This window comes from Ctenopharyngodon idella, chromosome 17 (assembly GCF_019924925.1).
Source record: "Ctenopharyngodon idella isolate HZGC_01 chromosome 17, HZGC01, whole genome shotgun sequence".
In the NCBI taxonomy this organism is placed as follows: domain Eukaryota; kingdom Metazoa; phylum Chordata; class Actinopteri; order Cypriniformes; family Xenocyprididae; genus Ctenopharyngodon; species Ctenopharyngodon idella.
Genome location: NC_067236.1, coordinates 23,455,257 through 23,473,823, shown reverse-complemented (window position 1 = coordinate 23,473,823; position 18,567 = coordinate 23,455,257). Strand labels below are relative to the sequence as shown.

General features: G+C 35.4%; 1 protein-coding gene across 1 annotated transcript in view; it reads right to left on the bottom strand.

The window, feature by feature from the left end:
* Positions 1 to 18,567, bottom strand: part of LOC127498252 (lysophospholipid acyltransferase 2-like) — a 72,038-nt gene that overhangs the window by 37,802 nt on the left and 15,669 nt on the right. The window contains exon 2 of the mRNA XM_051867399.1: positions 3,474 to 3,619. Within this exon, the coding sequence (XP_051723359.1) occupies positions 3,474 to 3,619 (146 nt within the window). The remainder of the gene's footprint in view (positions 1 to 3,473; positions 3,620 to 18,567) is intronic.

Sequence of the window (18,567 nt, the reverse complement as noted above, 5' to 3'; positions counted from 1 at the left end):
ATACAATATATATATTTATTTATTTATATGTATGTATGTATGTATGTATGTATGTGTGTATGTATGTGTGTGTGTGTGTGTGTGTGTGTGTGTGTGTGTGTGTGTGTGTGTGTGTGTGTCTCTCTCCCTGGACCACAAAACCAGTCATTACTGTAAGTCACACAGGTATATTTGTAGCAATAGCCAACAAAACGGGTCAAAATTATCGCTTTTTCTTTTATGCCAAAAATCATTAGGATATTAAGTAAAGATCATATTCCATGAAGATATTTTGTAAATTTCCTACCGTAAATCTTAAATTATTTTTGTGAGTGGATATGCATTGCTAAGGACTTCATTTGGACAACTTTAAAGGTGATTTTCTCAATATTTTGATTGCTTTGCACCCTCATATTCCAGATTTTAAAATAGTTGTATCTCGACCAAATATTGTCCTATCCTAACGCATACATCAATGGAAAGCTTATTTATTCAGCTTTCAGATAATGTTTATATCTCAATTTAAAAAAAATTGACCCTTATGACTGGTTTTGTGGTCCAGGGTCACATATACACATACATTTGCCATCCATCTGGGGTGTTTCCTAGCATCCCAATGACCCTATGTATGACAATTGATCAAAACAGTCTGATAACAGAGTTGCTGAATGACTTTATTGGTACTTTCACTAAATCAAGACAACAACTTAATCGATTATTTACATTGTCTACACTTTGTTAATTCAAATACAAGTGTCACAGCTTTGTCATGCCGCTTTGCTTACAGTGTATATTTAGCTTTATGTTGTCTATATTGCAAGAGGCGTGCACATCCAAAATAACTCTCATTTGTGTGAGACATGCTGTAAAAAAAGCTAGTCCTTACACAAAAGGAGTAGACCTACAATATCAACACTATCCAACAGGAGAAACAGGTGGGGGGACTAGATTTCATCCATCTGGAATTGTTTGGATTGCGAAAAGTGGGCGTTCCGTACCAGAATAGAGCTAGAGCTATGTCTTAACCACTGGTACACAATGCCTATGTATCGACAAAATGGAAATTTCAGGGGGGAGGCAAAGCTATTGCATTTATTTTATGTTGCAATAACATGTACTAATGAATCCCACACAATAACACCGGGAACTCACATTAAGAAAGTAAATGATCTGAATGAGCCTCTGCTGGACAGAGAGGGGTGCAGAGAGAAAAGCAAACTCTATGAGTATGTGATGATAGCACATCAGAACAGCTGACGGGCTAATCAGGAAGGGAAACCCCCTCACTCACTGCCACACAAATAGAGAAGACATTTGCTTGATGCAATTGGTACTTACTACAATATGTGGGGAAAACATTAGCGTCTACTGTATCTTGGTCAACTTATTGCGGTCATGTTCATTGCATAATGACTTCCTATTTGATTTGGGTGGACTGACCTTTCAATAAGTGCCAGCTTAAGCATGACTCCCACTTATGCAATTTATCACACTTTGACCTTGTGACAAAAAAAAAAAAAAAAAAAAAAATCTTGTGATTTGATTATGTAAATTTGGTCTGTTTTTATTTTAGTTGATGTTGAAACACAAACAGAGGTCTAAAAGTCTGATGCTTTTACTTTGCATTTTTCTTATTTAGTACAAAATGTGTCTTTCCAAATTGTATTTTCAGTAGAGATGCACGATACTAAATTTCTCCACCGATACCGATTATTCAGAGTGAAATCTGCTGATACCGATACCAATAGTTTGGGGGTTCTGCCTTTTATACCTTCTTTTAAATTAATGATAATTTCATTATAATTAATAAATTAATCATTATATTTTTAATGATTATATTTTGAAAGAAATGCAAATAAAAACTTTATACTTTCCGTTAGAGTTATCATTTATAAACAAACACATTACTCAAATTAATATTAACACACATTAACTACATTCTGAAGATTAAATTAATATTACTTAACTTTCTGAATGTTATTAATTCATACAATTACTATTAATATTGAACATCAAACTGGTTTCTTTATCATTTTCTTTACACAAAGTACAAATTCAGTGCATTTTCATGCCCTCTTTTGATTGACAGGATATATTGGCCCTGACTATCGGCTGTTTTTAAACTATTTGATTCATATTTTATACGAGTGTCTCGCATATTATTTTTAAACTTTTCATTTATTTTTATATAATTAGAGATGCACCAATATATCGGCCAATAATAGGTATCGGCTGATAAAAGCAAATTTTCACACTATCTGCCCATTCTGATTATTGGCCGATATATCGGTGCATCTCTAATTATCAGTATATAAAAATAAATGAAAAAGTTAAAAAATAATACGCAAAACACTCATATAAAATATGAATCTCAGAATGTCTTAATATTTGGTTTGAATAGGGTAAAATTTTAATTATAATAGATCTTTCCAAATTTACTATTGAGATACAGTAAGACAATTGTTTTGTATTAAAGGTTTTCTGAAATGTTTATGTTAAATATGCAAATAATCTATTAATTAATTAATTAATTAAATATGCACTAATTTCATACATTTCCAGAACAGAAATGTAATATTGGATAAGGCCAGGTTCAAAATTATGATTCATCTGTTGACATATTAGAGTTAAAGGTTTTTTTTTTTTATAGAGGGGATCTCTTTTCATCTCTCCGTAAATCAGAAAATACTGTCAACAGTAACTTTCACCATGTTTTCAAGGTGATCTCCAACATTTGGATCCCAAATATAAAATATTAAATCTTTAAACTAAGGAATGAAGATTATTTTTGCTCCTCATTTTGTAATCAAACATTTGAAAGGTGGTTGCTTTTCCTTATCCATTTCATAAACTGCACAGTAACATTAAACTATTGAAGGCCACAGTGAAAATAAAAACAGTACCAATGCATACACCTGTTTTATCCGTTAATAACGACTCCTTCCATGCATCTCAATACAGATTTTCTGTTATAAAAAAAAAAAAAAAACTCGAATTTAATTTGAACTAACAAGCACAGCAGATAAGTTGCATTTATGGTTCAGTCCTGACAAAACAAATGAAAACACCAAACAAAACCAAACAAAAACACCTAACAAAACAAACACCAAACATAAACAAAACGCCAAAACAAAACAAAAAACACCACCAAACAAAACCAAAACACCAAACAAAGCAAAACCAAAACATCAAAACAAAACAACAAAACAGGCCTCCTTAAAAACTGGACAGAGTTCCTACACTCTGATAATCACAACGGTGTGTTGCTGTAAACATGTACAGATCAATAAAGAGGCCTACAAACTGCTCCATCAGACCATCTCTCAGTTTCCACCAGCTCACAGTGTAGCTGCTGAGGAGACTCTGGTCTTCTGCCAGCACTCCATATCCTCATTATAAATTGAATGGCTTGCTAACCGGCTATCAATGATGCTGCTATGGATCAAATGTGGAAGATCTGAGATATACGAGGGATGAAGCAGACAAACACTCACCAGCCAAAGCAGAAGAGGGCCAAATAGAAGCCCAGCAGGGTGGCAACTACATGCCGGATGAAGGGACTCGTCTTACTAGGGTGCAGGTAGAGTCTAAACCAGAAAGCCGTGACCAGGGCGAAGAGCTGGCACACCACAAAGTTCACCTAATGAGAGACACAGATGATTAATTTCGCACTGATCAAGAAGAAAAGTCAGAAAGCAGCACAACTTTCAAACTTATCTTACAGACCAAATTAAATAGAAAGGTTCTTCAGATCAGCCGTGGACTGTGACTTCAAAAAAATAAACTAAAATACACTTTAGGATAGGAAAATCACAACTAATCTCCATGTAATCGTTAAATGCAAGTCTTATCTGGATTATGGCTTTACACTGAATTTTATGTTGACATTAACACAAGATAAATGCATTTGTGAAGAGGATAAAGTCATGTCAGTGGATGAGAAGAGGAAATTACATCATAACAAGCTTGAAATGTTCCCTTGATTCAGAACTGGGGGTCGACTGTTTGGCAGCAGTTAGTTTCTGCTAGTAAATGCCATAACAACAAAATTACATGGGGGGAAAAAAAGCCAACGGCCATTTAAAAGTAGCTGATTAAATAAATTTTTATACACATACAGTATAGTGAAAAAAGTACTTTCACAATCCCTGGTGTATGTCCCTTTAGTCTTTGCAAGACACCATGTCCATTGAAATCAATGGATTCAAAGAATTTTCTGATGCGGCAGGAACTTGAAATTGTACAAGTTTGGATTTTATGACATGAAACTCGGGTGGGGCAGCATGATGGATGACAAATACATGTACTAACCACTAACCAAGCCCAACCACTCTGCAAAATGAATGCTAAGTGATAAGAAAAGAAACTTGTGCTCACAAACCCATGAAAGTGTTTTATTTTACTTGACGTCACTGGTTACAGTACAAAGTCAAGTCTGGACCTGAACGTTACAGTCTTCTGTGCTTTATATGACTAAACTCATAAAGTATGTACAGTAGGCTGCTGTGTTGAATCATAGTCTTTCACTCTTTCTTTAATTTCAGGAACATTTTACTTAAGCAAGATCATTACCTGCCGCTGTGAGAGCAAAATAACTGTTTTAAAGGGATAGTTCACCCCAAAAAAGAAAACTGTTGTTCCAACTGTCCAACTGTATTTTGTTTGATATCTCTTTAACTCACAACGTGACTTACTCAACAATAGCACATGCACGTTTGTGCTATGACTATCCACTTGACCAAAATAATATTACAGCGACCAAATACTTTTTTAATCAGATCACTATGGACAGGGCGTTTTGTATTGGAAAGATGCTTCACAGAAGGTCCTTTGGGCTTGGCTCTTATCGCAATCCAGTAATGGAGTTGTTAAAGCATGGGTCACGATATTTTTGTCTTACTTTATGAAGCTTTTGTATTTATTTTGCTTTATTTTTGGCTTAATCTTGTTTGTGTTTTTTCTGGCAACACGAATGAGTCATGGCTCGTACCTATTTCCCTGTTTTCTTGCACTGCGCACAGAGAAGACACATCTCTGATGTGCGTTTAAATACATCATTAACAACTAGTTGCTCAGTTAGGTCCCGAAAAATATCCCATGAATATCTATTTTAAAAATATAGTATGCTACATTGCTGACACATGACCTCACATTGAATTGCATGTTTAAAGAAATAGTTCACCTTAGAATTAAAATTTCCTGATAATTTACTCACCCCCTTAACATCTAAGATGTTAATTTCTTTTCGACTGAAGAAAGAAAGACAAAGATTTTTGAAGAAAATATTCCAGGATTTTTCTCCATATAGTGGACTTCAACAGTGACCAACGGGTTGAAGGTCCAAATTGCAGTTTCAGTGCAGCTTCAAAGAGCTCTACATGATCCCAGACGAGGAATAAGAGCCTTATCTAGTGAAACGATTGGTAATTTTCTAAAAAAAATAAAAATTATATACTTTTTAACCACAAATGCTTGTCTTGCACTGCTCTGCGATGTGCCACGCATTACGTAATCACGTTGGAAAGGTCATGCAAGACGTAGGTGGAAGTACTGCGGTAGGGCGAAAAACTCAATCTCATTTTCTCCTCCAACTTAAAAATCGTCTGATGTTGTTTTACCTTTTTTTTTGTAAAGGCCGTTTGACTTAATCTTTGCTCGTTCACTTTGTAATGCGTGACGCATCGCAGAACTATAGTGCAAGATGAGCATTTGTGGTTAAAAAGTATATCAATTTTTTTTTTTTAGAAAATGACTGATTGTTTCGCTAGATAAGACCCTTATTCCTCATCTGGGATCATGTAGAGCCCTTTGAAGCTGAAACTGTAATTTGGACCTTCAACCCGTTGGTAACTGTTGAAGTCCACTATATGGAGAAAAATACTCGAATGTTTTCCTCAAAAACCTTCATTTCTTTTGAAGAAGAAAGAAAGAAATAAACATCTTGGATGAGATGCGGGTGAGTAAATTATCAGGAAATTTTAATTTTGAAGTGAACTAATCCTTTAATGCATGATCAGTAATCACATAGGAAATGTATACATTTACTTAATATTTTTAAGCAGTTTTGATTAACTTTTATCTAAAAATGTCTCCTGTTTTGGTGAATAATGAGATTACAGTTCATTCATCACTCTGGAAATGGGAGGTCGATTCAAGTGTATTGTGTAATACACTACTGCACATTTTGCTGAATATAGAAGGTCAAACAGGTATTGTATGCATACAGAAAATATGCATAGTGTGCAAAATATACACATTGCAAAAACAGTACGAGTTGCTATTTTGAATATATCCTCAGCTGGGGAGCAACACAGACACATTACTTTTCTCCCTGCTGCTCAGTGGCCTTCTGTCTGACTCTCTTGAATGTGTGTGTGTGTGTGTGTGTGTGTGTGTGTGTGTGTGTGTGTGTATATATGAGAGAGAGAGAGTGTGTGAGAGAGATAAAGCAAGAGTGAGGTCATCTTCATGTGCCTGCTGCCATGCAAATGAGCTCCAGCTCAACAAAGAAACAATCCGTCACCAGCTTAAAATAACTCCGCCTTCCCGACTCTGCACTGCTTTATTGATCTCTAACTCTCCTTTCATTTTGCTCTTGTTTAGTTCACTCATTCAATTTTACTTGACAGGGACAAAGCACGTCCATTACAAGAAGCGTGGCCTATCCCGTCACGGTCTCCATCTGAAATAAGGATGGGCTTGAGTTTGAGTACTTTCAGATAATTTAAACCGATGATTGATTATGCTACTTGTTTTGTTTTCAAAACAAGCTTTCATCTCAATGGCAGATCATCTGACACATGTACATACTGTAGACTGATCATTAAAAAAATAGAAACAATGAGATGCAAAATCCTGTCCCCCTGCAGAATCCTCAACAAGGCATTCCATTGGCAGAGTAACTATAATCCGTGCCTGATTAGAAATGTCAGAAATTTGCTTTACAGGGTCTAAATCATGAAAATATGTTCATTAAAGGATTTTTGAAAATGAAAATTTCATTCATTGATTACTCACCCCAAACCCGTAAGACTTTTTTTCATCTTCGGAACACATTAAGATCTTAAGAACGACATGAGGATGAGTAATTAATGACAGAATTTTAATTTTTTGGTGATTTAAATGTCATTTAAATTACGTAACACTTATGATATTATTTTACAGAAGCTAAAAATGGTCAAATGAAACATTTAATTCTATTTCTTTGTGTTTTAGTTAGCTGTTAGCTTACTCACTAAAGGCTAACAGCTTAAAGTCACCATGAAATCAAAATTGACAGGGCAACCTGTCACTCACATGAGATCGACCAATAGCAAACCACAACCATCTAATCAATTCCCACAAAATCAAGCCCCGTCCTACATGGTTTCTAGTTCAAGAACCTGTTTCTCGAATATACGTCACTATAAGGAAGAACGCAACTTCCATTTCATGCCGACCTTATCCTTTTAAATTACATCACATTATGTCACTGAAGCAAAAAAATGGTAAAATTAAAAATTTCCCTTATGTGTATCAGTTAGCCTTAAATTAGCAAATTAACAGTATAGCCTATCTTGGCCTTTTAAAGGGTTAGTTCACCCAAAAATGAACATTTTGTCATTTATTACTCACGCTCACCCGTAAGACCTTCGTTGATCTTCGGAACACAAATTAAGATATTTTTGTTTAAATCCGATGGCTCAGTGAGGCCTGCATAGGGAGCAATGACATTTCCTCTCTCAAGATCCATAAAGGTACTAAAAACATATTTAAATCAGTTCATGTGAGTACAGTGGTTCAATATTAATATTATAAAGCGACGAGAATATTTTTGGTGCGCCAAAAAAAAAAAAAATGAAATAACGACTTATTTAGTGATGGCCGATTTCAAAACACTGCTTCAGGAAGCTTCGGAGCGTTATGAATCAGCGTGTCCCTATGTAGGCCTCACGGAGCCATCGGATTTAAACAAAATATCTTAATTTGCGTTCCGAAGATTAACGAAATAAAACAGCATGAGGGTGAGTAATTAATGACAGAATTTTCATTTTTGGGTGAACTAACCCTTTAAATTAAATATCACAATATACCTTTGAAGCTGAAATGGCTGAATTAAACATTTAATTCTCTTTTTTGTGTGTGTGTTTTCAGTTAGCCTTTAGTTAGTGAGCTATCAGCTTTAGCCTTTGAAAATACTAAATGATATCACTAAGGCTATTACTGTATTAACTGTAACTCAATTTCTTTTGTTCAGTTTCAGCTAACAAGCTGCACCTTAGCCAAAAATAAATAAATAAATAAAATAACATGGGGCATTGAAGAAGGGGGATAAGATTCTGTCATGGACAACAACCAAAGTCCCGTCCTATAACGCAAGCTGAAAAATTGACTAAAATAAATTGCTCCTCCCTATTCTAAAAATGTCAGAAAATGTGCTGGAAAGACGACAGTAGCGTTCTGTTTAGAATAATGTTATTGAAACTTCAGTCAGAAGGCTTTTGGTTTGTTTTCCATGGTCTATTTCTGTCATTCCCTTGAGACACCACTCATCTCCTTGGTCCCCTTCAGGTGCTTGTCACTTTCGTTCTGGATTTCCCTGTCTAAAACATTTCAACTGCTGGAAACGTGTCCAGCCTTGACAAGAAGCCTCACGTGCCGCCTTTACGTTACAGGCGGTTATACTGTACAGAAGCAGCCATTGTGTTTCAGTCTGCATAAACGGGTCAACAGTGAGCCATAAACAATAGTTTGTTGGCTGCTTTATATCCCCTACGCTTTCTGTATCACAGGAAGCATTGTTATTGGCAGGATAAATCTGGTGCGCACACACACACACACACACACGCACACGCATACGCACACACGCACAACTGTAAGTAATTGTGGTTAGGCAGATTTATGGAGATGATGTGCCTTTGCCATTTTCTATTGTTACATCTCTAAGAGCTCTTTCATGATTGAACTGACCTAAACCGGCATTTGTGGTCGCTTTAGAGCCATTAAAAAGAACTACAGAATTACACTCAATTAATCTGGGACATTAAATCCCAATTAACATAACCTATCTTTGCTCTAAAATTCACATGGTTTGAAAACAGAGCATCGCTTGGTGGACAATGGGTCTCATTCACTAAGCATGTGTACGCACAAGTTTGTGTACAAAATCTGCGCTCAGTTTTTTGCAAACAAATCATTTCATCGATAACTTTCATCAATAACTCAATCTAAAATTAATTACAAATTTACAAAAAATTGTGGGAACAACTAATATCATTCGTATGCAAAAATCACACTCTCTTGGTGGCCTCTTTGCTGAGGAGTGACGAAAGAAAATGGTGTGCCCTTATATGGACATGGTTTGGGCGTGTTTTATGTAAATGACTTTGGGCGCACAGTCGCTCATTTAGAATACTCTGAATTCATCAACACTAGAACAAGGTTAAGAACAAACTCAGGTGAATTAGGTGGAAAGTGATAAGTTCAAATGTGCGTACAGTATAAATCCGAATAGTGTACGCAATTATTAGTGAATGAGACCCATTCCCATGGTTTCTCATGTTTTATCAACCAGAAAGCAAAAGCGAAAATGCTAAAGTTAAAGCATTGCATGATGACACAAATGACTGAGCTGTGCATAGGTATATGCATCACCTCAAAGCAACACCTCATCTGTTCTCACTGCCTTAAAGGGGCGGTCAGTCATTTTTGCTAATTAAAAAGTTTGGCATATTAAACATGGGGCAGGTCACTCCCTCATGGCCGCTGCCATATTTGCATCACATAACCAGCTGTGTCATACAATTAACTGAGTAACTATTTTATTAACTATACAAAAAATTCTAATAATAAAAAGTATAAAAATAAAAAGTAATCAACACCTTTGGTTTTCCACAGAAGAAAGGGTTGTCAAACCTACTACGTAGCAGTGTCAGTGGCTACTGAACCAGGATTTCTGCAGTACCGGTATTAGAGAGGACCTGGTATATTCAGTGACCGCTGAATATACCAGGTCACATAGACACTGCTTTCAAGCACTCTTGTTCGTGTTTGTTTGTTTTAAATGTTCTCTTAGCGTCAAAGGTTTCTATTTACAGGGTATTTTTACAAGCGTTGAGCATTGTGGCCAATCACAATCATATCTTTAGAGTGTGTGAACACAATGGCCTATCAGAGGTGCTATTCAGTAAGTTAGTCAGAATCCCCTTATAGTTAAGTTCACCCAAAAATTAAAATTATCCCATAATTTACTCACCCTCAAGCCATCCTAGGTGTGTATGACTTTCTTCTTTCAGTCAAATGCAATCGGAGTTATACTAAAAGCTCTTTCAAGCTTTATAATGGGAGTGAATAGTAACCGATATTTTGAAGTCCAAAAGAGCACATCCATCCATCCATCATAAAAGTAATCCATATGGCTCCAGGGGGTTAATAAAGGCCTTCTGAAGTGATGGGTTTTTGTAAGAAAACTATCCATGTTTATAACTTCATAGACTATAATCAGGTGAGAGTGGACGCCTCTCGTGGTTCAAACAATAGGACTGGGCAACAAACTCAAGCTCCTCAGACATTTCTCTTTAAAAATTCTCGTTTTAGACTTCTAATTCGTGATCGGTGTTTTGTTTTGCTCTATCCTCTGCGCTTCCACGTTCGTCAATGTGTCATGTGTCGGGTCAAAGTTCACTCCTCTGCCGGAACTGACTCACGTATGGAAGCCAGTGAATCTACTTTATAAATTTATTTTTATGGATATTTTTCTGACAAAAACGCATCGCTTCGCTTCAGAAATTCTTTATTTACCCCCTGTGTGAATTACTTTTATGATGGACAGATGTGATTTTTTGGGCTTCAAAATATCTATTACTAATAAAATATCTGTTACTATTCACTCCCATTATAAAGCTTGGAAGAGCAAGAATATTTTTTAATATAACTCTGAAAGAAGAAAGTCATATACACCTAGGAAGGCTTGAGGGAGATTTTTGGTTGAAATAACCCTTTAACACCTGTTTAACGTGAGCTGCACACGTGAAAATCCTTTTATTATAACCAACAAAGTGTAAACACGATGTAAAGAAATTTGTTGTACAATTAAGACAAGTTTTTATTATTATAACGGGAGTTTCTGCAACAATTCAGAATAGCAAGCTTGCGCTTTAGAGATTGACAGCCTTAGTAATTCTAAAGGGGAGGCTCTTCTCTTGCTTTCTGTTTATTACCAATTGACAATCTGAATACAAGCTTAGTTTTCATGCTGCTAAGCACCCTGCAAAGTTTCTGGATTGACAACTGTATTTAAATGTGCAATTGAAATCGGAAACTGCGATGATAACCAACGGACAACAAAACAGGACAACACTTAATTCAAGTACTCAATCCAAGTTTTTGCTCTGGTACAGAGAACTGCAAAATTACTTGTATTAATACAGACTACTGAAATTTTGGTACCGTGACAACCCTAGAAGAAAGTATATCTGGTTTGGAACAACATGAGGATAAGTACATTTTCATTTTTGGGTGAACTATCCCTTTAACAGCCTTCCTCATTATCAAATAATTCAGTCAACAATTTTTTGCATGCTGTTTGTGCTGCAAATGTTTAGAGAGTTACGATCACCAATCTAAATAGCATGGGTCTCAGCAGTAAGGACACAGAGACAGAAAGAGAGACAGTGATGACAGATTTTGTCCCCCTTTGGCTCTAAACCATCTCTCTTTGCAGAAAGCCATCTGGCTTTGTTTCCACAGACACCTTCAGCCTTTCAGCTGAGAGAGAAATATATGAGGAAAGGGACATTTGGGAACATAGAGAAACAGGGAATGACTTACTAAAGGTCAATATTAAGATTTGGTCACTGTGTGCTGAGTAAATATCTCTGTGAAATGTAAGCAATCCTTTATATTTGAGGGGAAATACTAACATAAAGGGCGAGTATTAAGTTCACATTGTACTAAAGCTCAAACATGGGTTGCTAAATGTGACACCATTAGTGTTTGGGTGTTAAAAAGAAAAATGTCAACAAACATGCTAAATATAGGTAAAGGAAACATACACAAAGACACTCATACTCAATGATTTAAACTAGTCCATGGCTCCTGAATTCAAAAACAAGAGACAATTCAAGCCTTCAATAAAGTCGTTATTTTTGTTTTGTTTTTGCCCACAAAAAGTATTCTTGTCACTTCATAAAATTAAGGTTGAACCACTGTAGTCACATGAACTGTTTTAACGATGTCTTAACTACTTTTCTGGACAATATTATATATTGCTGGTTATGAACGAGTCATAAACCTCTCGGATTCCATCAAAAATATTTTAATTTGTGTTTTGAAGAGGAACGAAGGTCTTACAGGTTTGGAAGGACATGAGGGTCAGTGATAAATGACAGAATTTTCATTTTTGGGTGAACTAACCCTTCAACTATCTGCATGGTTAATTACAGTAGTATAACCACATGAGGAAACTATAACTGCCATAGTTAAAATAAAGTCTAAAATCTAATAAATGTATTATGAATCTTCAGAATTTGTCAAAATACCACAGATATCATATGAAATTCCCGTTAAACATTCATATTAAGTGAATAAATCTGTATTTACGCAGCTTTACATAGCTGTTTAACTGATCATTGTATGCGCACTGCGTTCATTTTCTTCATCTGTGTCTTTCATCCTTATCTATACTCCTTTAAATATGAACAGAAACAACATATACTGTAAAACACCCATTAGCCTTGTAGCTAGCACCAGCAATCATTCACAAAACAGACAGATGACAAACAGAGTGACGAGGAGGTGTGAGTGAGTAGTGTTTTTAGAAGGTGTCTCTGGAATGGAAAATTGACCTGCAAGTCATGTTTACAGTCAGTATCCCTGACTACACTCAGGTAGTTATGAATAATCACGTAGCATGGCCTCTGAGGTTAAAAATAGCATCAGGTGCATGTAGGTCTCCACTCAGAATAGACAAAAATACCTTAAAAGAAAACAATACATTCAATTCAGTGGGAGAAAAAGAGGCCATACCACTTTGAGTGGTCTAGTCTGGCAATTAGGTCAAGATATGGTTTGGAACATGGTTAACCAACCAGCTCAACCAGGCCCCCAAAATAGACATGGTGGTCTACCAGCTTTAACCAGTTTGAACAAAATGGATCAACATTGATCCAAACAATTTGTAGACCATTTGATTTGACCGCTTTAAAACAGCTTGAACCAAGCAGAAGCTGGTTTTAGTTGGATTTTCCAGCAGCAGGTATTGTTTTCATTCTGACAAACACCAGCTACTGTTTGAATATGAGATGTAAAGATTTGGCATGAACACTAGCATCAATATTTTTAACGCTGTTCAATTTCATTAGCCTTTAGCTATGCATTAAAGAAGCTTGACAACCTTTGATACAGACTTTCATGAAAGAGATTTATTGGTTGTTGCATCATCCTTTCACGCCTCATTCAGACTTGGTACATAAGCCATATTTTTTGACTTATTAAATGGCAATTCTGACTAAAGTCTAAAAACATTTATGTGATGGCCTTAGAACTGAAATCATAAGCTTAAAATAGCCAATTCCAATGGGTCATTCCAACAAGTGGCCCTCCAGATCCCCTAGAGCCTCAAATGTGAGGACATTTTTGGCTCACTGGAGAAATACGTGAGTCCAAGTTTAGTCATACATTATTTAATCATAGCAGTTAGTTAACAAGCTTGATTAGTATTTAACCAACTGAACTCAAAATGTACAGGGATTATGCGTACAAATTCTGTAGAAGTGAGTCAGCTCAGAAAACATGCCACAAAAAAAATAAAAAAGTAAAAATAAAATCCTTGCAGCATGATTCAGACATCGGATTTTGCCAGTAAAAGTCAAACTCGGGTGAAAGTGTCTTCAAAGCGAATGAATAATGTAGAAAGACACTCACTTCAATAATTTATGGCAATGTAATATATTACTGGTAGTACAAAAAGGGAGGTTAGGCACTCATTTGAGTTAAACAGGAAGACATGAACAACCTCTTCAAAGTGGCAAATCCATATCATTCAACTGGTAATCAATATCATTGCAATAAGCGATACTAAACCTAGAGCAGTTAAGCTATCTGTGACACTACCAGTCAGTTTTAACAATGACAAAGAGCCTTGGCAATGATTCCTGGCAAAGAGGAAGGAAATGCAAGACACTGATTCTTATTCTGTTTCTCTTAGCTATAAACCTCAAACAGTAACAGAATTACAATAAAATACGCCCTATTCAGACACGTTTCAGCGAGAGAGAGAAAAGTGAGGTTGGTGGAACTTTTTCCATTTATGCACCTTTGCATGAAATAGGCAAATAAAAAGAATCAACAAACAATTTTATAGCATCTGAATTAAACATTTTGTGTTGTGGTTAAGATACTAAAACAAACACATTCTTAGCTAACAAATCGCAAGTAGCATTTAAAAAAAAAAATAATGGTAATTAACTGAATCAAATTTAATCAAACTTTCATTTTTATTTCTGTTATTATTTTTATGTTATCAATTTTATGCTTTTTATTGTATTTTTATTTTGAATTTGAGGTGTATTATTTATATATATATATATATATATATATATATATATATACATATACACACACACACACACACACACACATACACACACACACAGTGCAGAAGCATAAATGAGTACACCCCCTCTGAACAAATACAAAAGATGTATTTTCTTTTTGATCACTAATACAATTCATGGAAAGATGGCAAAACTAAAATGTATTAAACATATACATAATAAAAACTGAGAAATACATGTTATTAATAGCCATAAAATAAGTCAATTAGCCAATTTTGTTTAAATTAAGGATTGCAGAAATGAGTACACCCTAGATTTAATTCAACAAATGTATAATATTCTAGCACTTAGTATGCCCTCCATAATTTGGAATATACTGCTCTGACCCTTCTTGGCAAGGAGTGTACAAGTTCATGACAAATTGTCACATCTGTCCTGTTTAACTCCTGGATGATGAGCTCCTTAAATGCCCTGATCTTTAATGGGGAGTGCTGCTCAACTCATCTCTACAGAATCCCCCACAGGTGCTCAAGAGTGTTAAGATTGAGTGCAATACATGTCCACAGAAGGTTTTTCAATTTGGGAGAATGCATATCCTCATTGTCATGTTGAAAAAATCTTATGTTTCAAGTTTGTGTATTAAATTACACAGTGGTGTGGGAATTCATGACAGCATTGATAAAGCACAACTCCCTCACACCTTCAGCACTCATACATCCCTATATAAGAGCTTTACTACCACTGAACTTTACTGTGGGAACCAGGCACTTCTCACTGTACTCCTCCTCTAGCAACACCATAACATTTTGGTTGCTGTTAGATCCAAAATGATTGATTTGGTCTCATGAGACCAGAGTATTGATTCCCAGAATCTATATTTTGTAAATATGGGCTTTGGAAATGGCTAACTGACTTTATTGTGCTTTGGCTACAGTAGGTAGTTCCAGTGAGAACAACAACCATGCATGTTATTTCTGCAGGCTGCATCTTACTCTGTGAGATAAACATTCACTCTTTTTATAGCTTTTGCTGGCTCTGAGACACTCGCTTGGTATTTCTCCTGCTCTTTGTCTAGCAAAAAAATCCCTCATCACTAAATGAAAGCTTAAAATGAAGGACTGATTATTTCAGGGGCATTATCACAAGTGCAATGTTTTTGAATTTCTGTGTTACTGTTGCTATAATTTCACACTTAAAACAATGATTTGGTAATCCTCTCGTACCACTGTCCTCTTTTGTTCTAAGAAATAAGTCTCCTGACAGTTCTCTCCCAAGTGGTTCCATTGTTGTCAGCATTAAGTATGAGAATGATTCAGTGGGCTATATCACACTTTTAATTGTCAAGAAATTACTTCTCTTTAAATGTTTTGGTTCAACAAACTTACCTGTTGATCAAACACTGCCTTAAACTTACACCAGAAAATGTTTTAGTAACTTTTAGGAGGGTGTACTCATTTTTGCTACACAACATTTTATCACCTTGATAAGAAAATCTTATTTTCCTGAATAATTTCAACATGCTTCTTTGGTAACTGATTAAGCAGACTTGCTGGAACATTATATCTCTAAAGAACCCTAACATGTCTTCTAAGTAATTGAGTAATTGCTGACTTTCAGAAGTTTCAGAGGGGGTGTACTCATTTATGCTGTGCACTGTATAATTAATTATATATATATATATATATATATATATATATATATATATATATATATATATATATATATATATATATATATATATACACACACACACACACACACACACACACACGCAAATAATTATTATATTAAATGTAATGTAATGGTATGTAATATTTAATAATAATACCAATCAATATATTAAAAAATTAATAACAATATACTATGGTAAATTAATATATACCATAGTAATTAAATGATTATATTTACATTTAGTAATTTACTATAACAAGCTTTCCATTTAGACGCTTTTATGTTAAGTGACTAAGAAAAAATGAACAACATTGTGAGCTTTATGAAATTATGAATACTATGAAATTGTCATGGAATTACCATAGTACATGTCCAAAAATGATGGTACTTTTTGGTCGTTTTTTGTGCATTATTTTTTGAACTAGTATACTACTTGTGAACACAATTGACAAATGCAACATGCAGAGAGAAAAACCTACCAAACTAAAAATTCAAAAGTGCAGAATGGCCAAACAAATTCAATTAGTCTTGGTCTTTTTTTTTTTCCTTTTAAGGCCTTTCACAATTTTACAACAAAAAGTATAAAAGAAAACCCCTAGGACATGAAGCACGTCCACGCTGTAAAACAAATGCCTTTTATTTACTGAGCTACACATTTTAACTGATTAAATGCTACACCCTACAGCAAAACGGTCTCAATTGTGCTTATGTTTTATGATACAGCAGCTGTTCCATTAACAAAGCAGGGGGGTAAACAAAACTTGTTCCATTTGATGACACGACACAGCTCCCCTTCGTGCCTCACATTTGGTATCTAAGCAACCGACTGCTCAACAGAGCACAACTTCGCCAAAGGGAAGCAGATCGGCTTTGAGGAGGGACATTAAACTCCTCTGACAGCTCCTGTGGCAGTGTGGAATGCTGTTCTTTTGAGACTGCCAATAACAGGCCTGACACATACTTCTACACAAGGAGCAATCTCAATCTCCCATCATCCTTTTGGGACATTCAGGGATCAGTTATGGACCAAGTAACCAGTTCTGGATTTCCAAACCTACAGGAGAGTTATGTCTGTATTGATGCCTGCTAGAATATGGGCACTTCATCACCTTCTCACACAGATTGGAGAGAAGCACAGTTGCGTCATATTTTAAGGCATCATAAATGGGTAGATAGCTAATGAGTAGCAGAACTGTTCTAGACACACTTTGTCTTAAAGGGATAGTTCACCCAAAAATGAAAATTACCCCAAGCTTTACTCATCCTCAAGCCATCCTAGGTGTATATGACTATCTTCTTTCAGATGAACACAATCAGAGTTATATTAAAAAATATCCTGGCTCTTCCAAGCTTTATAATGGTAGTGAAGAGGGTGTGAGATTTTGAAGTATCCATCCATCATAAAAGATATCCACACGGCTCCAGGGGGTTAATAAAGGCCTTCTGAAGTGAAGCGCTTTTGTAAAAAAAAAAAATATATATATATATATATATATCCATATTTAAAACTTTATAAACTATAATAACTACCTTCCGGCAGACGGCCATACATATCGATTTATGGTGAAAGAGTGACCTCTGACCTGACGCATAACGTATTGATGATCGTGAAAGCACAGAGGATAGAGCAAAACAAAACACTGGTCACGAATTAGAAGTCTAAAATGAGAAAAGTTTTAAGGAGAAATGTTGGAGGATTTCGATATAAGAGAAGAGGAGCTTGAGATAGTTGCCCAGCCCTATTTGTTTGAACCGCAAGAGGCGTCCAAGCCTACACTACTCCTACATCCTACGTCGCATCAGAAGTTATTCTTTTGGAGTAAACCGATGCATATGACCATACATTTTATGATGGAATGTTGGAGTGTCAACCAGACAATTGTGTTGGATTATTTACGATATTATTGTATGTGTAGTATTAAGATGATTTCAATATTTAATTTTTCAAATATAAATTTTTTAATAATACCGGTACAATTTTTTGCAATCAAAAATTGGTAGATGAAGTGGCACAAAACTACTTTCAACACGACTCTCATGGCGTGAGGCGCTAAAAAAAAACAGCAATAAGTAGCACCCGTGTAAAACACGTGTACATAAAGCAACAATTAAAAACTTAGCAGCGAGAATGCAACATATGTGAACATCCTCTAATATATGAATGTGCCATTTTGTCTTGTTTTCATTATTAGTGAAACATAAAAAGAATATTTTTAAAAAATGACATTGTTACAGCAGATGATCTGGATTGAAAAAAGCTCAAAATACAAAGTAAGGTCTTACCATGCCTGTTAAAAAAAACAATGTCGTACTAAAAAAAAAAAAAAAAAAAAATCAAGGTAAAGGAAGTCAAGGTAAAGATTATGCAAAAAATTTACTTCAT